The following is a 24,021-nucleotide window of genomic DNA, read 5'->3' as shown; positions in this document are numbered from 1 at the left end:
ATAATAATAATAATAATAATAATAATAATAATAATAATAATAATACTTCTGAATAGCCAATGACCTCTGGACAGTTCACAACAATTAAAATTCTGACATGCCAGACAAACTGGCTCCATTACAAAGAAAAGGACCGGCAGGCTGGAGAACCAAGAACATGGTGCTTCTCTGTTAGAAAGCTACGCAACTACTTTCCTCCCAGCCAGATAAGAGGCCGATTTAGGAGAGAAACAGGAAGGGAGAGATTGAAGCAGGAAAATGGGCAGTCGGAAGAACTTCTTCCTTGCACATTTCTGCTTGAAATGCCAGCTCCACCTACGTTCGAGCAGTTCGTGGTGACCCACATAGAAAAGTACAACCTGCATAGAAAAGTAGAGGTACACTGCCCACACAACTATTTCTACCTTAAACCTGCCTTTCCCAGGAGTGATAAGGGTGATTGTATACATGTCGATACGCCAAAGAGCCTCCAATCCGTGGAAAGAAACGGAAGTAGCAAGAAAAGGTGCCTCGTGAGCTGCCCTTTACCTACCTGAGTAGCAAGATCCCCGAGCCACGACGGTTATCTCTTTCTGATGCTTGCAGGCGGCTCTCCTGAGGAAGCATTCGTTTTGGTAAGTGTCTCCGTTTGAGCCACAAACAGGAATATAATTCGTGTGACACTGTGGGGAGATTTTATTTGTTAAGAAGAAGAAGAAAAGGGAAAAAGAGAACAGAATCATCCACACAATCCCCTGTGAACAGGTGCTGAGCTAGGGCAGCTAAGGTGCAGACCGAGTTCAGTTTTGGGGCTCCCAGTTTCCTCCCAGAGAGCCACTTGGCTGCAACAAAAGGACTCAGCAGGCGCTGCTTCCGAATTCCCAGACCCATCAGGAAGGGATGCGTGTTAAGCACATGTGAACAGAATGGGAACACTTTATGGGAAGGCGTTGCTCCAATTAAACCCCCAGTGCATTTCTGAACAACCTGGTCATCCAAGGATAAATTAAGTCTCAATTTCTTTTTCCTCTCTAGGATGGATCAATTTAAGCAATTAATTATGTCCGTGTGTTACCCGGTAGCCAAAGTATGTTCACAAATACTGTACCAAAAGGAACTCTTGCTCGTCAGCCTCTCTGGTGTGATAGAACATTTCAGAGGAACGTCACTGCAGAAGAAAGAACTCCGAAGTCATGGGTCTGCAGGCTTCCAGCTTATTATGGGAAACCAGGTGGCCCAAACCTAACCCCTGCCCCCTGAATTTTGCGAGTATTTTTAAAGTGCTTTGGAGGCAGTGGGCCAGATAAATGGCATATAAACAAATGGACACAGATCTGCTTGGGTTAAAAAAGAAGAGGGAGAAAGGAGGACCGAAACCATATCTGAACAAGGGGTATTGAGACATAAGAACTGGCCCAGAGCTCCGACAGACAAGCATGCCTGCGACTTACAAAGCCAGCTTCCCAGGGCTGAAAAGATATGGCAATTTCTCTGTCTCCCCTTTCATTTTCTAAAGGGCATATTACACCTGTTCATATAAATGCTTATGTGTGTCAGAAACGTAGATGGGCACATTCTCTTACATTTCCTCGGTATTAGGGATTATATCAGATAACGAATGTGAAAGTTCCTTACCTGAAATTGGCATGCACATTTCAAGCTATCGCCTTCTTCCTTACAAACACCCCCATATTTACACGATGATTCATCGCATAATCTCATGTCCGATTCCTTTACATTTAATTCTGGAAAAGGAGAGAAATAGAAAAACATAAGAAAACATGTGGTGTGTGTTTTAGGAAAAGTCCTTCTGCGGGGCTAATGGGCACAGATGAGCACCACTTAACATGGAAACGTGTGTCATGCAGCCACGATGTGTGGTTTTCTTCATTTTCTTTAATAAAAAGTTGACTTGGGAGGGTGTGATTTTGAGCAAAGGAGCAGATGGACTAATCGTGGCATTTAACTTGCTCCCCGCCTGCAACGTTGGGTTTCTAAATCCGTCTTCCTCAAGCTGCTCTCCCACTCCATGGGGCTCCCAGATCTTAATTACTCTTTTAAACATACATCTGGAGCTTATACAGCTCCAGTGTGAATGTCAGGGGAAAGAGGCCAAGAGAAAAAGGCGGCCAGCATCCCTGCCCTTGACCGTCAAGACTGCAGCTTCCCAAAGTTATTTTGCATGTGAAACAAAAACAGCTACCACAAATCTTCGGAGAGTCATTATGTGCACTTCCAACTATGCACATGGCCACTTCCCAGGAAGAAATGTCCATGGGCATCGATTCATGCCAAAGCATGGCAGTGGGGTGGCGGGGTCCACTGGGCAGTGATTCAAGGAGAAGGGGTGCTCCGTGCAGCAAGAGAGGAGGACGAGAGAAGACCAGAAATCCACGCAGCCGTTCTGTTCCAGCCCTTGACAAGAAAGGCAATGAGTCTTCCCATTTCAAAGGAGTTGCTGGAACAATACCTGCATTAACCCCTGAAAAGCTGCCAGATACTGCTGTTAATAAGATCCAGGGATGCATCTAACGTGAATAGGCCGTGCCTGTGAAGATGTGAAATTTTATGCATGTCATGTGCACAACGTATCTGGTGATGACAACTGCCGATCAACTCAGTGCACTTCCTTTACCTGCTCAGAACATGAGGCAAGAAGCCGTGGGTTCCTCAGAATGAGAAGACTGGTAATGGAGGGCAAGCTTCCCTGATGGACGACTTGCGCACTGCTATGCGTCTTCCCCCCAAACAGAGAACCGGAGCAGAGTGGCCCGGCGGCAAAACGCACAGCTGTGGGAGAGTGACCCAACGGCAACAGGTTCCAAAGGTGAGGTGCAGACCCCTATGGGTGAATGGCATATTGCCTTGCCTTGCAGAGAAAACCAGATTCACTAGAACTAGAACCATTCTGCTCAACACCCACTTCTCCAAAAAGAAAGGGTTTATTTGTATGGAGCAGCATCCCATTGTTTTGAGTCTCCTTGTCCCAACCACGGACACGCCATTCTATATTCCTTTGCATTTCTTATCTGCTAAAATGCCAACCGGACACTTTGCAACAACCGAAAAGAAAGCAAGGAGGGAAACCCACTGGAAATGCTTCCACCCTTGGACTGCACATCTCAAAAAGTTAAATTGAAAAGACGTGTTGTAAAAGGCCAAGAGAGGGCAAGCTCTTGGGGGAATGAATTCCACAGTTGGGGAAGCTTGAGACCCTGAAAGCTGGGAGAGCATGCTGAAATATTCCACAGAATGTCACCGCTTTGCTAACTTTGGAGGTTCCTAATGCAATGGTTAGCATGAATGAAAGCAGAAGAGACATTTGTGACTCCGGAGCCAGGTCAAGCCTTTCCCTCCAAGGGCCAAGGCAGGTGCAGTTCAGAGATTCGGGATATATTGAGCCATGCTTGGCAATCCTAAGACCCCATCCTTCGGCATGCATATGCCCAGAGGAGCTCTCTACACAAGGAACTCAGCCCACTGCTTCCCTGAGGCTTCTTCTTCCATTTTCATTGCGGGAGGAAAAGTACATCCTTTCCATGCCCCCCACCCCAAAGTTTGCATTTCTCTGCAGAGATTCTTTTGACCCAGCACAAGGCGGTGCTGTGGAACAGCCGAAGCATGGCGGATCCGCGACTCTCACGAGGCTTTTGTTGCCCTGGGGAGCAGTGACCCTGCGAAAAGGCCCACAAACTTCTGCGGGTGAGCGGTCGTGGACACAGAATAAATGCTTTGCACAGTGAAGTCTTCAGGCCCAGGCTTTTATCCGTGGCTTCATCCACGCACCAGCACACAACGCTTTTTCACACCCTTCCTCTCTCGCTCTCCTTCCCAGCCAGTCTCACTTCTCAACCATTCCTTCACAGCTCTCCGCTGTCTTTGCTCTCCAGCTCTCTCCAGTTCCACCCAGGATCCCTCTCTTTGCTCCACCCGCTATGCACTCCACTTCTCATGCCCTCCCACTGCCTCCTCCTCTTCTCAGCCCACTGCTTTGCTGTCGTCTATGTCCACCAGCCATGAGAAGGCTTGGGTGGAGCTGGGTGGAGTAGATTCAAGAGCAAGGCCCAAGCTAAGTCTCATCAAGGGAAGACCCAGCACTGCTGAATGCGTGCAGAGATACTTAGAAGGGCAGTGGAGGTGTGTGGCACCTCAGTTCTCCCCAGGTAAGTTGGGTGGAGTCAGCAAAGCAGAGCCATGGGACACAGCGGTGGCCAGTGGGCCACGTAGGACAGGTCAGTGAGCTGGACTGAAGGGCCGGGCAGGCTGCTTCTGGCCCATGGAATGTCGGTTCCCCAGCCCCATCTTGGGGCACGTCCAGAATGCAGACTTCGCTTGGTTCAACCATTATTCCCCATTCCCAAGAAAGCCCGGCATCATAGTTCCGTGAGACGAAATGCAGTTCTCCAACAAGATCCTCAGAAGTTCACCAAAGTGCAGTTCCCAAGTCCACCCCACAAAATGGGCTTTAAGCTATTAGAAGCACAGAGTATGGCCAGAGCAGGTGTTGACTTCTTTTTCACCTTGATTTAAGGAGACTCAACATGATAAAGGCCGATGATCTCCAAATTAAAGCACAGCACAGGTGCCCGGGAAATGATGTAAACCGGTGATGTAAAGTCTGAATGACCCCATCAGTCTCTTCCCCAGCATGTCATTGGCTATTTAAACTACCAAAGCTACTCATTCCACTGGTTTCTTGCCACATAAACACAGAATTTTAGGTGCCTGAAATGCTCTGTCAGGTAATTGAATCCAACTTCTTTTAGAGGCAGCCTCTGAAAGGAGTCTCAGTTAGATGAGACTAAAAGATGTAAGGCTAAAGAAGTTAGAAGTGAACTAAGTAGGTCATTTCTGCTCCAGACTCTTATTTTCCTTATTACTGTTATATGTAAGACTCAAAAGAGTCCATTACTTTGTCACTGCTTGTCATGACTGTTAACAAGAAGGATATTTTTGAAAATAACTTTTCAGAACATGGTATCGTTCCAGTAGATAGCAAAAGTTTCTTTTCCAGAGAAAAGACTGGAGGGAGGGAGAAATCAGCAGTGGATCAGTTAATTCATGCTTCAAGGAGTAACCTGGTTCATACATGATTACTAGCCAAGATACAGGATGTGTGTTGTTGTTCACTTGTTGGATTGGACAAAGTTCAAATCAGGGTTTAGCAACAGGGACTATCAGAGAATGTTGCATATCTGATATCGAGGTATTAATCTGGACTGACATTCAGGAGTTACTAGCCACTGTTTCTTAACTAAAGAGACGCTTGAGGTATCTGGAATAAGTCGCAGGTGTCAGGATCCGACTTGGCACAGCACTCTCTGGTGTCCTGAAGCTGACGAGCACCATGGTTCGCCCCATGAGTGCCCGCAAGACCAGGCTAGGACCAGAAGGTACTTCTCTATGGCCCTGCATTTATTACCTGCACGATCTAAACCATGCAATTGGCTGGGAGCGCCAGAAAGCTCCATCGAAGCAAGGCAGGCCTTTGTGGTGGCCAAGTTCTGCTTGTCTTGGTCTTGACTCTTTTCTGGTCTGACCCTGCCTTGCTCCAGGCAACCTTGTCTTGCTGGCATCCAACCAGGGCTCCCCTCTGGACCTGGGCCTTGGCTCTGCCATGCCTTCCTTGTCAGGATCCAGCCCCTGCCTGTTTCTGACTGGGCCTTTGCCTCTGCTCCTACCAAATCTCGCCAAGATCTCCATCAACCTGCTCCTACTGCTCCATCCATGGACACCTGCCACCAGCTTCCTGGACTAGGCAACAAGAAGAAAGGAGCGAATCCAGCAAGAAGGCTTTCTGAAGACTCATGCCTTCTAGATGGAGGCAGACAGGAAGATGCTGAGAAACATAACACCTGCAGCTTCAGTGCAAAAACACCCAGGGAGCTGTGAATTGCCTTCCCACAAGAAAAGACTCTGGTTGCAGGGAAGAAAAGAAGGATGAATTTAACAAACTAATCCCTCAAAGGGCCTCTTTGAAAGGTATGTAAAACAGACCTGGCAAAATCCTTCTCTGAGGTTAACAGAGTATAGTACCTGAGTGGCTTAAGACACGCTGCTACAATTCCCAAGAGCAGCCAGTTAATGCGTAATCTGGGCCCACATGGAGAGGGGAGGTGTCACCCCAGTCTGCACCTGATAGCAAAGTGAGGAGCTCTGATTGACTGTGGGGGAGTTTAACCAGGGCACACTGAAACTGCTTTAGCTGGCTACCGGGGGAAAAGCACGGATGCCTATGGGGAGGCGGGGATACCACACACGGCAGTTCCACACAGGCGAAGACCTTTTTATTTAAGCAATATTTTAATTGTTAATATTACTCGCTTATTTTATCTGGCCAGGGCGACTTATTTTATATTGTTATCTTTTGTATGTTAATTTATGTTGTGAGCCACCCCGAGGCTTCGGTGAATGGGGCAGCATAGAAATGTTTTAATAAATAAATAAAATAAAATAAAATAAAATAAAATAAAATAAACAGGTGCCTGAACAGGCTCGTCTTCCTTGCTTGCTTCCAGACGGGTTTTTATTTTGCAATTGCCACGCCTCATCCATGGCATTTGCCAGGATGTGTGTGTGACCAGACATTGTCTTCCATGTTTTCCCAGCACTTCTGCCATTATTTTTCTTAACCCCAAAAGTTAGCTCAAGAACTGCAGCATGCGGCTTTTTTATTGGTCCTTGTTCTCTCTCTGTCTCATCCCCTTTCTCTGTTCATATTGGGTACAATACTAGATTGCACTGTATTTTCTATGCTTTTTACGGACCTGGAATATCAAACAGAAGCACAGTTCCCAGCAGCCCTCTGCTGGGCCCCATGACAGGTAGAAAGATTCAGAATGGGATTAAGTCGTTACGCGGGGAAGAAGGCTTGAGCAGGCCAGGTGCTGCAACCGGAAGCCATGGAGGGAAGTCCTCGGCTTCTGTTCCTTGCGCACACTCTAAGAAAAAGCCCGCTCTGCCTATTTGCTCATATGACATCTGAAAAGTAGCCTGTCCCAGGGGTATGGCTGGAAAGCACTCCATGCGGCTGCCATGCCGAAACTCAGCCACTTTGGGTTTGGTCGGTGCTTGGAGAAAAGGCCACCCATGAGCCTCGTGTTCCACAACATGGGAAAGCAACACACAAGAGGTCTTGGGTTCACACAGCACGCTCCACAAGCCACAGATATGCAGCGGCTTGCAAACAGTATGTGAAATGCCACAAACCCAACTCTGCGGTTACTGTTTTCTATTTATTTCTGCTCTTTAAGATGATGTTTGCAAGCCGCTATTATGGTTGAAGCGTTTGAGTGCCTAGGAATATTTTTAGTCCTTCACACTTCACCCCTTTCCTCTCTGCATTATGACTCTCTAAAAGTACCCCTTTCTTGAGGGCGGGAGAGGAGGGTATTTGAACATGTAAAGCATAGCAGGTATTTAATTCCGCAGAATCCAGCTACTTCGCCAGCCAACCTTGCACAACATGGCAAACAATGATGCCCTGTTTGAACAGCATGCAGGTGTCTGCCCAAACTTACCAGTCAGGTAATCCTGTGGTCACCCAGGAGGATGGGTTCTGCACCCCCCCCCACCTGGTCCTCCCAGCTGCGTCGCACTTTCCAGCCTCCCCCACACGAGAAATCTCTCTCCTTTCTCTGTTCTTGCCTGTGGATCACAACAGCTTCCCCCTGACTGGTCCACTATGGTCCCCCCACTTCCCTTCCCACCCACACCTGCATTCTGCAGCACTTCAAAGCCATGCCAGAGCCCCCACTTCAATCTTGACTAAGCATCACGATTCCTCCCTTTTTCCTCCTCAAGCCAGCAACATATCACCCAGCCAATGGGAATAAAGTGAGTAACGACATGTCTGTTGCAAGAGGATGGAGGATAGTAGAGACTGAAGGCCAGACACAGCCACTTCTGCAGCCACTCTTGCCAGGATACTCTATGGTATTCCCACATTAACAATGATAAAATTGCAGTTCCAGGTCTGGAGAACCTGTGGTAAAGCTGGAAACCTTAGAACAAACTGTGGATTCTTTATGGTTTCAGAAAACGAATCCTACCACCCAGGAGCTCCAGAAGTGAGTCTGGAAGACGCAACAGGCCCTCAGTGCGAAGATTTCACCATGGCCTCTTGTGTCATGCAAACCTACGCACTGCATCACCAGGGTAGCTCATCAGAGGAGGTACAACCCACTGATCTGATGCTGCACTTCAGCATGGGATGGTATCGCAGCGACGGGCTCAGCAGAAGTCAGGTGACATAAGGGGCCAATGGAGCGCTTGAGCCATGAAAGGGCTGGCTTTGACCCGGTTCTTCTCTTTGAACCACTTCTTGCTCAGACGCTGATGGAAAGGGCAGCCTTTCGCAGGCTTAGGTAGAGAGAAGGCTGGTTGGGTGTGCTGGGAGCTGCCTGGTAATGCCAAGGATTGCATCCTTGGGTTGCTTTCAGATCAGATTACCTTTCCTTATCTCCAGACTAGCACCTGGACAAGGTGCAGTAATCATTTGGTTGGATACACTCTAAGTACTGCTAAGATTCAGTGCCGCTTCTCTAGGTTTACAACCCGGAGAGGAAGTGTTGCACTTCGTGTTCACAGGCAGAGAGTAACTTTACATTTTTACATTAGCAACTGATAACCAGACAAGTACCCTCTCGCTAACACACTATCCGAGGATTAGTTTAGCATCTTATTGCAAAAACTTGGCAGATGGCCCATTTGTCAATTTCGTTTTTGCAGTGAGGAATTTTGACAGTTCTTCAACACAGATTTGCAAAGCATGTTCTGGGAAATTTTCCAATGAGCAGAAAAGTAGGCCAACCACAAAGAAAAGTAAATAAAATATGAGGCACAGACAAACAAACAAATAAAATCTGAGGCTGTGACATAAACCAAAAAATTGCTACTATCTGGTAATCAAGAGTGGATCAAGCGAATCAATGCTTGCACCTTTCTCTAGTGATGACAAAGGGACAGCCTTCTCCAACATGGCACAGCATGGATGTGCTGGACTACAGCCTCCATTATCCCCTAGCAACATGCAGTCCAATATTGGAAACCAACACCAAGAGGGAGCAAGCTTGTAGAAAGCTGTTGCAGAAGATTTAATACCGCTAAGAACTTGGGACAGGCAGGTTAGCCTGCTGGTGAAAAGTTACGGGGGCATTAGACCCCAAAGTAGAATTCAAAACTCAGTTTCTTAGACTTATGAAGACAACACTCCCCTTGTGTGCCTTATAAATGGTCTACACATGACAAGTACATGCCACACATTACCTTAGCAAAGCAAGGCATACAAAGAAGAGGAACTACAACTGGGAGGAGGAGAGCCGACCCCAGATCTAATCATTCTGTGAACTACCATCCCCTGGACCTGGGTAGATAATCACTGCCAGGCTATTTTAATTGCTGTTAAAACACTGGGAGTGAACGATGGGCTCATACAGCCGCTCTGGGAACCGCAGGTGGTTCACAGGGGGAAAGGCAGTTCTTGAGGTGTGGGATTCATGAGATGCATAGCTTTGATTAAAACCAACACCTTCAGTTTAGCAACCAGTGTAGGTGAGAAGGGCTGGGCTTTCCATTCCACTGCCTAGTCCCAGTCAACAACTGGGCCACTGACATTCCACACCAGGTGAAGTTTTAGGGCCATCTTCAAAGGCAGGCCAACGCCCAACGCACTGGAGTTATCTGAGCAGGGATTACCAGCGTTATGCTCATCCATGTAGGCCACATCTGGGCCGCCAACCAAAGCTGGCACCACTCTGCAAGGGGCATCCTGAGCGGCACACCTGCTCTTTCATGGGGACTGTGACCGTCGACATCTGCTTGTGCTTCCTCAGATGGGCAGCAGAACCACCCACCTGCAGAGCCTCAACCTGGTCTGGATGGAGCATCAGTTGACCGGCTCTCTTCCAGTCCATTACTGAAAGGCCAGACACCAGTTGAGGGGCACACCCAATGTCACACGTGTCTGGGATGGAAAGGAGGAGTGGGGTTGTGATTCGTCGGCATATGATGACAATGCACCCCGAGAATCCCAGAGGACCGCATGCTGCTGTCAAAGCAACGTGGGAGGCAGAATCAGCCCTGCAGAATCCCATAGATTCTGGCCCACTGGAGAGCGCCAGTGTGGCGTAGTGGTTAAGAGCGTGGGACTGGGACTCAGGCGATCCGGGTTCGAGTCCCCGCTCGGCCATGGAGCCAACTGGGTGACCTTGGGCCAGTCACAGACTCTCAGCCCAGCCTACCTCACAGGGTGGTTGTTGTGGGGATAAGATGGAGGAGGAGAATGATGTAAGCTGCCTTGAGCCCTTTGTAGGAAAAAGGCAGGATATAAATCGAATGAATGAATGAATGAATGAATGAATGAATGAAGGAATTACCCCAAAAGCACCACCCTCCGCAGATCACTGACCGGGCAGGGTCAGAACGATGACAAAGCAGCTCAAAACGCAAGCAGCGGCTCCAGCAAGATGCGAGATCTGTTAGGTGCAGAGGGTACTCTGCACAGGGTGAGGGCAGCCCTGTGCTGGGAGTGAGAAAGATGGTTGCTTTTGGTGTATGTTCTCAAGGCCACCTGGCTGGACCTCGGAGAAGGAAGAGGAGGAGGAGGAGGAAGAGCAGAAGGGAGCCTCGGAATGTGGGCCAGTTCCAGACAGTGAGATGAGAGAAATGGAAACACCCACCTACCCAAGGCCAGACCGCCCCCCAGTGCACAGGCAGCCTCTGAGCATGAACAGCATGTAGAGCTAGCAGGAGGGGACTTGGAACAGGGGAGTTTCTCAGGGGCAGACAAGGTGCTTATGCCCCTCAACCCTGTGTTGTGACATCAGCAAAGGAGGACAGCTCAGTCAGAGGATCACTCTACAAAGAGGAGGCACGCTCATTTTCAGAAAGCCCCCCCCACCCAAAAGGATGAGGCCCAGGCACACTCACAAGGAAAGTTCTTGGAGGTGAATACCAGATTCAGTTCAACAAATTGTCCTGTGCATGCTCAGACATTCCTACCAGGTGTTCGTGCTTCTGGAAACTACTTTGGTTAATAAAGAGTTTTGCAAGGAAGGTCTGCAGCTTTGAATGAGCGAAAGGAGGAAGCTTAGCTCATGGCAGCCTGCTCTACTCCCTTAATCACCATTAAAAGTGCCCCAGTGTGATGCCAAGGGCCTGTAGACTGAATGCAAAGATCTATTCCCACTTCAGCTAGTGGCATTGATCTGGGCATCAGGCAGCACTCTGTGGTATTTAAATTCCTGCCGTTCTCATGAAAAAACCATGGGGCGCCCATTGTGCTAAGATTCAAGCCATACAGATGAGGCCCTGCTGATGCGCTTTCTGCCCACTTGCTTAAAACAACACAAGTGGCCAAGGTGGCAAATAACACAACTCAACAGATAATGAGCAACAACAGTAGTGCAACAGTTAATGCTATGATAAAACCAGAGGGAGGATCACATTCACAAGACCCACAGGAAAAGCCCAGCTCAGTGACAGGGCAGGGTGCAGGTGAGTACCTGTACCAGAACAGCCAGGTGACCATCAACTGGATGAGAGTCCCGTAAGGTAGGGGTCAATCTTGGGAACACCTTATTCCACATGGCTGCCAACCACCAATCAGCTTCACTTGCTCCTTAATCCAGACAAAATGGAAGTGCTATTGATAGGTGGAAACTCATTCCAGGAGGAGGATATCCGCCCTGCCCTGGGGACAGAGTTTGGAGTCTGGGGGTGCTCCTGGACCCAGAATTGTCCCTGGAACACCAGCTGGTGTCTGTGACCACGAGCACCTTTTATCAACCGCGCTTGAGACATCACCTGCGCCTCTATCTGGGCGAGAAGCATCTCGCAATGGTGAGCCACACGCTGGTAACCTGGTTTAGATTACTGCAATGTGCTGTACATGGGGCTGCCCTTGAAAACGGTCTGGAAACTTCAGTTGGTGCAGAACAGAGCTGCCGTCTGTTGACTGGGACAGGCCAACGCACACACATAAGCCCTGTTACTGGCTACCAATTGAAGTCCAGCCCTGCTTCAGGGTGTTCCTATGAACATATTAAGCCCAAAACAGCTTAGGGCCTGGATATCATAAGGAGCACCTCTTCCCTTATATACCTACCCACACTCCAAGATCTTCAGCAGAGGTCCTTCAAGCACCTTCTTTAAAGGAAGCAAGGGAGGTGGCTATGAGAAGAAGGGCCTTTTTGGTAGTGGCACCCCTTCCCTGGAATCAACTCTCCCGGGAGGTATGCCTGGCGCCAACGCTTTATACATTCTGGCACCCAGTTGAAACTTTTTATTCTCCCATGATTATAATGGCTAAATGGAGATGTGTCTTTAAATTGATTTTTATCATAATGATTGATTGCAGTGGTTTTACCTGTTGTTATTATTTGTGTTACTTTGGCCACCTAAAGAGAAGGACTCCCTGGAGAAGAGTCTAATGCTGAGAACAATAGATGGCAAAAGAAGAAGGGGACAACAGAGGATGAGGTGGCTGGATCAAGTCACTGGGGCGGTGGGTGTGGGCTTAGGTGGACTCCGGGGGATGGTGGAGGACAGGAAGGCCTGGAGGAATGTTGTCCATGGGGTCGCGATGTCGGGCACGACTTTGCAACTAGCAACAACAATTAATTGTGTTATGGTTGCTTAGTCTGATTTGCTTGTATCCTTGCCTATGTTTTGCGGTATTGTTATGCTGTTCTAATGTTTAGTTATTTGTAAATTGTCCTGAGAGCAATGTGCTGAGGAAATGGTATTTATTTATATTCGTTACTAAATAAACAAGTGAATTGGGTGATTCTGGGTTCTGTCGTTATGTGAGGGGAGGGACAGAATGAGCATGGATGTGTTCTGTCTATCCACTTTCTCTAAATCATGCTTACTGATCTTCATCTTGTTTACATCCATTCTTACTTGCCTTTATTTCTAAGCCTCATCCAGCATGGCTTTTCTTTTGTTCTTATGATTAGTTTGGGCGACACTTTCCGCATCTTCACAGAGCCCTACAATATCTTTTATAAGAAGGCATCACTGGACACATTGCTCCAGGTTTGGCTGCACCAATACATTTGTATAAAGACTTTACGACAGAAAATTTGTAACCTGTTCCTAGCGAGCCCTAGCATGGAATTCGCCTTTTTCACTGCTGCCAGCTCAAGTTGCAACAACCCAGATGCAGGCTAGATATCAGGAAAAGTTTCCTCAGTGTCAGAGCAATACAACAGTGGAACCAGTTGCCTAGAGAGGTGGTGGGCTCTCCTACACTGGAGACATTCGGGGTGAAACTGGACAGCCCTCTGAGTGGGATGGTGTAAACTGGTGTCCAGCAACGGCAGGGGGTGGACCTGATGGCCTTCATGGCCCCTTCCAGCTACACATTCCTATGATTCTATGCCACACAATGGCTCATCATTTTTATTGAGCTACGAACCACTGTGATCCCAACACTCTGGTCAGTCTCCACCAGCTCAGACCGCACCAACACATTCACAAAGTTGTGACTGTTGCTCTGCTACACATCACTTTCCATCTGCTTGATATGTCAAGTTTGCCAGGTCCACATTCAAAGCCTTCTCTGTTTTGAGGGACATTGATCAGTACGGAAAATGTCCTTTGCGATCCCCAATTGTTATGCACCCAATGTTACAGCTTCTGATATGCTTGTAAAAATGGCGTCCTTTTATTTTTCATTCGCATCTAAATGCTTCACTTGCCTGCCGAGGCTGTGGCAGGCAATTCAATTCCCTTCACTGATGCGAGGAGGGAATAATTTGGCTTGATTTGGGTTTGATGTTTCTCTGAAAATACAAGGCATAAATGTCAGACTCTACATTCTCCTATTCATATTCTTAAATACATGTAGGAGAGTCCCACTGAAGCCCAAAATACTTTTATCTAAGGAAAGTATTTTGGCTAAGAGCCATAATATTCTCTTTGCTAAACTAAATCATGGAACATAATTCTATATCATTTTCATCCTCTTAATCAGAAAAAATGGCATTCATATCTTCTTATTAATCCTAATAATCTTCCTTATAAAAATGGATTAACCACCTTAGCAGTGGTCTGGTAGGATAAAAACTGAAGGCACAATCTAGGGAAATTGGTGCATTCTTATATCTCAAGGAAATCAGCCCTAGCAAAGCCCTTCCTTTGATTTTTATGTGACTGAAGCACACTTAACTTGCGGTAGATCGAATCTTCGGCTCTCCACATTCCCATGATGAAATTATGGCATGCTGTGTCTTGGAGGACCACAAAAGCAGGCACTGAATCAGTGAAAGAACAGGCATCTTCCAGGTCTCTCAGGTCATTTAACATCCTCTGTATAACGCCATGGAATATTCTTCAAGGTTACCACAACCCTCCCCCCCCCCGTGTGTCTTCCCTAATTTTTGCTACTGGGAGTTTCACTGGACTAGGATCCTTTTGAAATTCCACTCCCATCTTCCTCCTCTTTACCATTTTTGTAAAATAGCATCAGCCAGCGGGCCAGCTTTGCATTTTCTCTGAAAAGGGTGCACTTTTACCGAGTGTATAATTTTATCTGAAAGATAACTGAGAAGATTCCTACTTTACATAAGCAAAGTGAAGATTCTTGTTAAATATATTTATATACTTCCTTCTGTTCTGCAAGCTACAATGTTCTTTTTGCCTTGCCCCATGGACAGAAGTTTTCCGGGGTGACCAAGGCACATTTCTTGAGCCAAAGTCCTAGGCATCAGCCACTGGGCAGGCCTGCGTGTGTTGCGTGTTCCCTATCGAAACACTTTTGTGCTATTCTACACTCGTTTGATCTGACTTATTTCACCTTGAAAGACTGGTACTTTTCCCATGAGCTTCAAATGCTTCTGTGTTCATTCGCAGGCAGGCCCACGGGAAATTCAAAAGCAAAACGTCACAGTGGAAAAATTGCCTCTCTCCTCCTGCCCGACTGATGCCCCTTCCGTCCTATTTCAGTCAAGAGGCATAGCTCCAGACTCAGTAAAGAGGTTTGTTTATGCTAGCTTCAGAGCATAAACAGAGTGCAAAAAAGGAAGTTAACAAATAGAACATTTTCTCTGATTACCTGTGGGATACAATGCATTTTACCCACAAATAATACATGCTACCCAAATGTACTACTCTGATGGCCATGGATGGCCATCTATTGAGTCCAGAGTGGCCATGTGTCCTCTTTTATGCAGGACAGTCCTCTGTTTGAAGGATGGCCAGATTCTCCATCCGAAGGCATCCTCAAGTCGAAACACTGTCCTGACCAATTCCAATTTAAAGAATGAAGAACAGACACTTATCAGCAAATGAGAAAAGCCACCATTTTCTGCACTATTGTGAGACATAGTAAATAAATAAATAAATAAATATTGTATTTTTATTTAAATTTGAAGTGTTTACCTTGCCATCTATACATATCAATTCACATATGCAAAGTTCACGTGTGTTTACTTTTCTTTTTTGGCCACCCATTTGCTCTTTTTTGGTGATTCCTCAGTGGCCTCCCTCAACTTGCTAGCGGGTGGCCTGGCTTCCATCTTGCAGGAGCCTTGGGAAGGCTCTGCTCCCATGTTGCCACCTTGATGGTCTTCTACAGATGCATGCAAGTCTCATCTGGTCTGTGCTGAGAATCTCGAAATCTGCTTCTTCCCTCAGGTAGCTAAATCCCTGAGAACGAAAGCATCTTCTTTCTGCAGGTACCTGCTTGGCTTTTGTTTCTCGCTCACCTCAAGTGTAACAGAATGCTGGGAACTGATTCTCAAGTGCAGATTATCTTTTTTAAGATATTGGACTGGGATTTGAATTTTCTGCCTCCGGCACCAATATGTCCAGGTCTATCTCTGCCCAAGTATCCCTGTTCAGCAAAGCTCTTCTCCCCGATAAGGCGAGAGTCCCTTGAGCTCTCTCCAAAATCCGCATTCTAACCTAAAAGTAATTCAAAGGCTTTAAGAAAGGTATATTTTCACAGCTTTCTTTATGCTGAAATCTGATTGCCAGCTTCAAGCTTGATTTCACAGATCTCAATATGCTTATAAAAAGCAATCTTGGTGCTAATGCAGAGAAAATCGCCATTTTGAAGGAAATAATGAAATATGTTTCAAATACCAACAATAACAGCTCCTCCGAGCTCCTGTTATGTCAAGTATACTTACATTAGCAAATGTATTCTGTCTTTTAATTCCATTCACGCAGCCTTATTGCTCACAGCTAGGCATTTTATACCAACACAATATACAGTCTACAGGCTGAGGTACTTGTGCATCAAAATACTTTTCTTCTTCCACACAGCAAGCCATTTTTTCCTATTTTGCATGCACAAATAGGACATCATGTACAATGACATTCTGCAGGAAATTTTTTTTCAGAAACACACGTAAATTAAATAACCAAAGCTTCAGCCAAACTCTGAGATATTTACAGATCAGTCATGCAAATTTCTTAGCAGTCTTCCTCTTCCTCAATGGAGTCAGCAGCACAAAAAAGCAAATGTTTTGTAATGAAGGACTCTGCAAAGGTGCCCAAGGCTTCAACAAGCGTCCAGCTTCTACTGAACTCTCCCAACCTGTCGGCAGAGACCGATGCCCAATGACAGGGTCCTTCCGGCACTAGGGCAGCATGTGGGGCCTGACGTTCCCCTCCATCTACAGTTTTGCACCAGTCGTTCCTATTCCTGTGGCACACTCTGAATTCTAAACACACAAAATCCAGCACGAGTTAAGAACGGTGCTGGAACCGTTGCAAAAATGCTGAGCTCCCTCTGCTCAGAGAGTTTCCACTCAGAAAAACCTGAAACGTGGCACCACATTTTCCATCTCTCCTCCACCGGCAATCTCCCGGTTTGTGCTTTCGTACAGGCATGGACAACGCCGGACGTGGCGTGGGCTGCTTTCGGACCCTCTGCAAATGGTCTCCTTTCTACCATGGATGACTTGAGCACCAGCAGCAAATTAAACGCACGTGCGTGCTATAGGGGGTACAGCAGACAATGGAGCTTGTTAATGGAGGGAGGAAATGCAATGCTTTACCAGAATACGTGTTGGGCTGCAATCCTGTACCCTCTTTGCTGGAAAGAATGCCCCCTGAACCCATCAGAGAGGATGTTGAACCTAAAAAGTGGGTGGCCTCAAAGGTCATCTAGTCCAGTCAATGCAGGAAAATCACGAGGACAGTGCTCCGACTGGTGGTCATCCAATCTCTGCTTAAAACTTCTCACATGAGCCCCGCACCCTCCAACGTGGCCTTGGGAAGTGCTTCCTGATGGTGAGCTGACATATTTCTAATTTGGAGCCACTGTTTCGCATCCTGCATTGTGGAACAAGAGAGAACAGACTTTCTCTATCTTCTAGGAGAAAACTCTTCAAATCTTTGAAAAGGGCTATCATATTGTGTCTTAATTGTATGTTCTCTGGACTTAATCAATCCAGCCCTCTTGGCCTTCCCATACAGGGCTTTTTCTCCACGTCTTCCACCATCTCCATTGCCATACTCTTGGTGCACTCTAGTTTGTTGAGACCCTCCTCAAACCCTGGTCTTCAATATGCTTCCCGGTAATTCAGCCTAGAATTCCATTAGCCATTTTAGCTGTCACGGGAGACTGTGGACTCCCGTTTACTTTGTACAGATCTGCTTCACACGCACTGCACTCAAGCCCACTCAACCAACTCGTATTTGTGCAACCGTTTCTTCCTACTTAAATGCATAACTTTACACGTATCTCTGTTGAAAATGATGAAGTTATTTTGGGGCAGTTCTGCCAAGATCATCTTGAATCCTACGGTGGTCTAAGTATACCCCACCTAGTCTGGGGATCTGCAGCTCGGATTACCTTCCAATCTATTCCTTTCTTGAAATCATTTATGCAGGTGTTAATGTGCAGTGGGCCTAGGAGATTAATCCTGTGTCATCTCATTTGTCTCTTCTCTCCAGGATGATACGGTCCCATTGACCAACACTGTTTTGGGATGGTCCACCACCCAGCTAAACATCCATCAAAATGTGGCATCATCTAGGCACCTCAGCCAGAGTATAATGGGCAACCTCCTCAGAAAACTTACAAACATCAAGGAATGCTCTATCCATAGCATTCTCCTGAACTACCTGTCCAGTTGCCAAAAAAAGAAGACAAGGTTGGGATGACTGGTCCTTGAGAAACCCAGATGAGCTGATATAACAACTTAAAAAAAAACCCTCTTCACAGACTGTTTAATGATTTGTAGGGATCGATTTGTAGGTTCAATGATTTGATGAAGCCCTACAGTCCTAGGTCTTCATGTCAAGCTGGCTGGACAGTAGATGCCTTGAGCATCTCCTCACTTCCCTTCTCCCCAAGAATTTTCAGAAACTGTAGACAGATCTGCCCTTTCCTTTAGCACCCCAGGATGCAATTTGTCCGGCCCTAAAGACCTGAATTAATCTAGAGAAAGTACTTTTTAGATTCTCCCTCATTACTCAACTTGGACTGCAACGTCTTCCCTTCATCAGTTGATCTATTTTTGCCGGGCCAAGCACTGTTTCCTTTGTGAGAGAAGGACTGAGGCAAAGCAGGAACTGAGCTGTTGGGCCTTCTCTCTGTCACTTGCTAACACTCTTCCATCTTCGCTCCCCCGATAATGAAAAACCAACCAACCCGCCAAACAACCCTTCCTGTTATTTTTAACATCTCTCACTAGCTCATCCTGACTTTTATCCCACCAGATGTTCTCTCTACAAGGCTTGGCTACTCAGTTGTACCCATCTTCAGTGTTTTCCTTTTTCAAGCTGGGTTTGGCAGGAGCATTCATGAGCACATGGACCAGAAGGAAGCGAAGAAAATGGTCCAAAGACTTCATTAGTCTTGGCCAGCGTTCCGCTACGTCTTGGACACACAGCCCTCCCACAAAGCTTGTTAGGTCAACGCACCGCTTTCGGGAGCCAGTGTTTTCCCCTTTTCGTGCATTCAAGGCAACAGATTGCTCCTTTGCAAGAGCAATTTATTCACCAAAGTATACCCAAATAAACCCATCCGATGAATCTCCGAGCATGCACAGGGCAGGTTGTTGAACCCAATCTGGCAACTACATCCCAGAACCTGCCTTATGTTTGAGCCCCATTCCTCTGGGGTGATCCTTTTGGAAGCGAGCATGCCTTTTCACTGTACACCGTCCTTCTCGTTCGCTAGCCCTCCTCTCCCGATGTCGTGTGAAGGGGTCAAGAGTTGTACTGGCTTCCTCTAGCTCTGAGAACTCTTCCTAACAGTTCCACGTCTTGGTTATTCCCAGGGCTTACGTGCAGAGAGTGGCCTTGAGATGAATTCCTCCACTTCTCCCATCACAAAGTCTGAAGCCTCAAATTTCCAGCCCGCCTCGGCCTCCTCCTCTTCTTCCTCTGAGCTGGGGTGACCCAGGAGCGCAGGCCAAGAACAACTGCCCCTCTCATTCCCAAGAGCTGCTTCCATTCCTCTCATCAGAGAATCACATTTCCCCTTCTCCTTCCGCTCACAGAGCCTCTTTCATGCTCTGCAGATCCCAGAGCAGCTGCTGCGCTACTACGCCACTGAACTATAGGGACAGAGCTAAGCAGGAATTGCAACCTGGCCTGGCCTGCTGCCCTCAGTGAGCCTCAGGGCTGGTCATTTGTTATATCACACTGAAAAGAAAATATTACATATTTTAATCTAATTTTAATAGCCCCCAATGATCTGGTGGCTATTCTGTAACTTGGTCCAGTTTATTACCTTGGGCCGGTATCAATTATAGCCCCGCACTGGATATTCTACTATAAATCTGTTGAAATTGCCCTAGAGCATTTACTCAGAGGGATGGTAGGAACTCTCCATGGCGTTTGCAGTTCCCAGTGAACTAAAATACTTCCAGATAATATTGGCAAACTTTCAATCTGGAATCTCTGGAGGAACGTAAGTAAAAGCAAGTGGGGTCGGTACCATGATGATGGTAAGAAACATTCTTCAGAGAACCCAGCAAACAGCAAGCAAAAAAGTTTCAACAAATGGCTAGAACACCATTATTTCCATCCATTCTCTTCTGTTATCAGAAGTTTCCCTGGGTCATTCCAAGAAGCGTAGTAAAAAAGCCTTCTAAAAATAAATGAAATAATACGCATTCAGTCACTGTTACACCAGTTAAAATGTGCCCGATTTGAATGTAAATGCATGTATAAAATCCTACACTATCCCTAAGGGAAAGGGTAGCTTACAATTTTGCATCTCATTTAGAAATAATTATTCCCTTAGTACAGATACTCAAAGCCGACGACTGCCGTCTACAGCAGTTGAGCAAAACTGCTTGGCAGTTCATCCATTTGGCTGACAGAAGAACAACTGAGATATCGAACGAAAAGTCTATCTACTCCAGCTATCTGTTTCCTCAACAGCAAACTCGATAGCTCTGGAATCTCAAAGAGCAGAAAGCAGTGGCCTCGCCATACTGTTTGCCCCAGCAAACAGGAATTAGACCAACCTTCTCCACACTGGCTGAGAATTATGGGAGATGTAGTCCAACACAGCTGCAGGGCATCAGCTTGTGGATGTACACTGTTGTCTTGAGCAATCCAGAATGGGGGCCATTCTCCATGAGCTTCTCAAATCCATTTTTGAGAAGCATCCTACAGCTATGAATGATATACACGCACGAAGAGTCCCAGATACAATTTCTATTTTCAAACATCCTTAGGAGGTAGGACTCTGGAGCAAAGAAATGGGGGGAGCCTGCAAAAGTGGGCAGACATTTTGTAGTGTGCAAAAGGAAAGCAGCTCGGCTCTTGCCTTACTCTCTTTGGTGTTCAGAGAGGAGAAACTACAGGATGGAATGGGTCTGTGCACACACGCAGCTTCTCTGCTCTAGAGCGGTTCCCCCCCTCCACACACACACACACTTTTCTTTCTCCCCTTTCAAAAGCAGCAGTAGAACCCTCTTACTCGTGTCTGAACTTCATGTGTCCCTGCGTTTTGGTGCACCCCATAAGCTGGGGTAGCCAGCTCGCTGCCTGTTCTCCAGGTGCCTTTTGCTGCAAGGACAACCGCCATGCTAGGCTGGGGCTTGGAGTCCTAGTCCAAAAGTTCTAGATGGCCCCAGGTGGCCCAGCTCTGCCTTGAATGAATTGTGCATCGTACTCTCTGTCCTGTACTGAACGGAGCGCCCATCAGCTCCATGGAGCTGCTTCCTGGTCCCACTGTCATCAGAGAGGGATTCTTCCTTCTGCGTGACAGAGCCTGTGCTACAAGGGAGGGGAATCGCGGCTTCTTGGAACTCTCCTAATGAAAGGAAAGGTAGTGCAACCGAAACCCAGAACTCAAGAAAGGCACTCCACTTTCAAGAGGCACCTTTCATTTCCAGCAGCTTCTTCGCTGACTCCATGCTCCATCTTCCCTGTCTTTTCTTAGCATCTCTGCCTCACTTTTCTTCCTACCTGCCAATCTTGCTCTCTCTTCTGGTCTGATGCGTTGCCATTATTACTTGTTAATAATCTCCGCCACGCAACGCTTCGAGAGCATTAGCTAAGTAACATATTCTCATTGACTGGCACCGGTGTTTGCCTCCTGAAGGGGGAGAAAACCTACAGTGAAATTGATCAGTGGCAGAATTGGCAGTGGAAAAACTGGGAGCAATAAGGAGTGAGAAAAAGATGAACCTGCAAGCGGGCAGGCTGGCATTTAGAAAACCGGTCCTGCCGCGTAATGTGCATTTTTCTGCACCAAAGGAGCGCTGGGTATCATTTTTTTCATGGATCGTGAATCGTGGAAGTATATGTGCTCCCATTATGCAGACATTAGAGCTGAAGAAGCATTTCTGCTAGAAACACAATTGTACAGATATTTACACAGGAGAAAGGACTAGTATTCCCAGCATTCCCCAATCAGCCAGCATGATGTCCATATGATGGTACCCTAAAAGACTGAGCCCTGCTGGAATCCCGCCCCTTAGATGACCTTGGACAAACCTATTTTCCTCAGTCCCCAACTGCTGTATGGGGATAATAATGTTGTCCTGCTTTATAGGACAATGCAAAGGTACATAAAGCTGAACACTCAATATAAATACTAGTTTGTTACTTGATTCATTGGATTTAAAAAGGAAAGAAAATACCCGCACAAAAACTACAGAATCACAGACAAGTGAAAGCTACAGCAATGGGTAGCATCTGCAGTATTTTCCTTACTTGCAAAACGCACATGTACACACACACACACACGTACATGAACATAACCATTTCATTATTCTTCTCAGATACCAAGAAGTGTTTTCCCAAAAAGGACAAGAAAGGTAAGGAGAAGAAAGAAGAGGAAAGGTCACCTACAAATGCACTATGGGAAAATATTGCAAAATTCTCTTTTAACATCACAATGAGCTTCACATGAAAATCAAACATCTTGGCCCTTCTAATTCGCCAGAAATTCTGTCTACATTTTAAAGACTAAAGGCAGGTCATGCCCTTGTTTCTCTACACACAAATGGATGGTCACGCCTACAGACAAGAGCCATCTGTGTATCACACCAAATACAAGCAGCCCACCCTACGAATAAGCTACACAGGGTGGGTTGTTTGTGAAACAACCCATGGAGCATCTGACCGACAGCGAGGCTCACTGTGAGTTGTCACACCCTCCTCAGTCCTCTTAGTCTCCCTTCCCTATCATGATCACAAGCCCATTTTTAGCCACAGATGATGAGGAGGAGGAGGAGGGGGGGGGAGGGATCTGGAGATCACAAATACCAATGTTCAGGTGGACAGCTGGTGACACCTCCTCAAAGTGCCCAAGCAACACATAGGAGGGGCTGTTCCTGGTTCTTCACCACTTTCAAAAAAGGGAAATGCATCCTAAATTTGCACAATGAATTCAGAAAAAAGGGTTTAAAAAAAAAAAAGAAATGAAAACCTCTGTGCACATTTGGGGCATACCTTTTTTTAGGAGGAGGATGAACAGGTGACAGCCCGCTCCCCAAGGTGTTGCCTGGGCAGGCTGAACGGGCGGTCCCTAGCGATCGAATAAGAAATTGCTTTCCGCCATCTCTGAAGTAAGAAAGATGATTAAAATGCCATGGTGAGCACGAAGGGGCTTGTGCTCACAGAGGGGGCGCCAAGCCACGACCGGCCACCCCGATGTGTCGTTCGGCTCTTCAGGAGCCCTTTGTACCTGCCGCGCCCCAGGTGAGACTGGCCAGAACAGCGAGGGGGCTTCCTGCCTCTTGCCCACAGACCTGCTCGCTAGATCGCAGTACCCACACCGGCAGTGTTGTTCAGCTCTGCAGGACACAGCGACCCATTGTGGGAATGGCAACTGCTACCACAAGTCATGGAGTTGTCGGGGTGGCTTGTTGCTCAGAAACACTCTGTCCTGCAGGAAGTGACCCTTGGTGACTCCATCAAGCAGCCAGGTCCAATGGCTGAGACGTACCTGGAGTAGGTAGGAGGACCAGCCTTACAAATCAGAAGGAAGACAGACGGACACGTGAATTCCAAGCTTCTGACAGAAGCCCCAAAGGATCCTGGACTGTGCTAAAAGGCTTCTGGCTTAACTAACAGCAGTTCCATCTAGGTGAGATCAGGCACCATCCAGAATTCATTGACACATCTCTGGGCCACAAAGACAAGCAACCCTATTGCATGTACCCCCCCCCCCAATAAAGTTAGCATGAGAATTAATGTTGGAAAGCCAGCTTTGTCCAACTGTTTAGGCACAGGTGACTGAGCAGATTAACCCTTCCTGACACACAGTTCTCTAGGCAAAATGGCTATAAGATCAAAGTTTAAAATTAACTCTTTCTATAAACCGATGCAAAAGCTGTTCTCACTGAAAAAGGAAGCCAACCTTCTGCCTTATATAACTAACCTGTTTCCCCTCACCCGTTCAGTTCAAGATGAATTGAGAAGGGGAACAAAAACTTTTAACAATGGGATTCAGTCTTTTAAAAGAATATTAAAATGGTAATTCAAAACAAAATGTGCTTCTTTTACATTGTGTTCCAATTGCACAAAAGTGCTGAATTATAACTTCAGTATCCATGGAAGGCACACGCAATTAAGTGATTTCCCTGACAGGTTTATTCATCTATAATATCTAAA

At 46.7% G+C, this 24,021-nt stretch overlaps 1 protein-coding gene across 1 annotated transcript in view; it reads right to left on the bottom strand.

Moving 5' to 3' along the window:
- TMEFF1 (transmembrane protein with EGF like and two follistatin like domains 1) overlaps nt 1-24,021 on the bottom strand; it is an 86,558-nt gene that overhangs the window by 47,939 nt on the left and 14,598 nt on the right. Inside the window, exons 4-5 of the mRNA XM_044442820.1 lie at nt 1,615-1,724; nt 533-662 (exon numbers count right to left, since the gene is read on the bottom strand). Of these exons, the coding sequence (XP_044298755.1) occupies nt 533-662; nt 1,615-1,724 (240 nt within the window). The remainder of the gene's footprint in view (nt 1-532; nt 663-1,614; nt 1,725-24,021) is intronic.

Source organism: Varanus komodoensis, unplaced genomic scaffold (genome assembly GCF_004798865.1).
Source record: "Varanus komodoensis strain SLA01 unplaced genomic scaffold, ASM479886v1 scaffold40, whole genome shotgun sequence".
NCBI classification, from domain to species: Eukaryota; Metazoa; Chordata; class Lepidosauria; order Squamata; family Varanidae; genus Varanus; species Varanus komodoensis.
The sequence above is the reverse complement of the archived record's forward strand: the minus strand, read 5'-3'. Positions and strand labels throughout refer to the sequence as shown.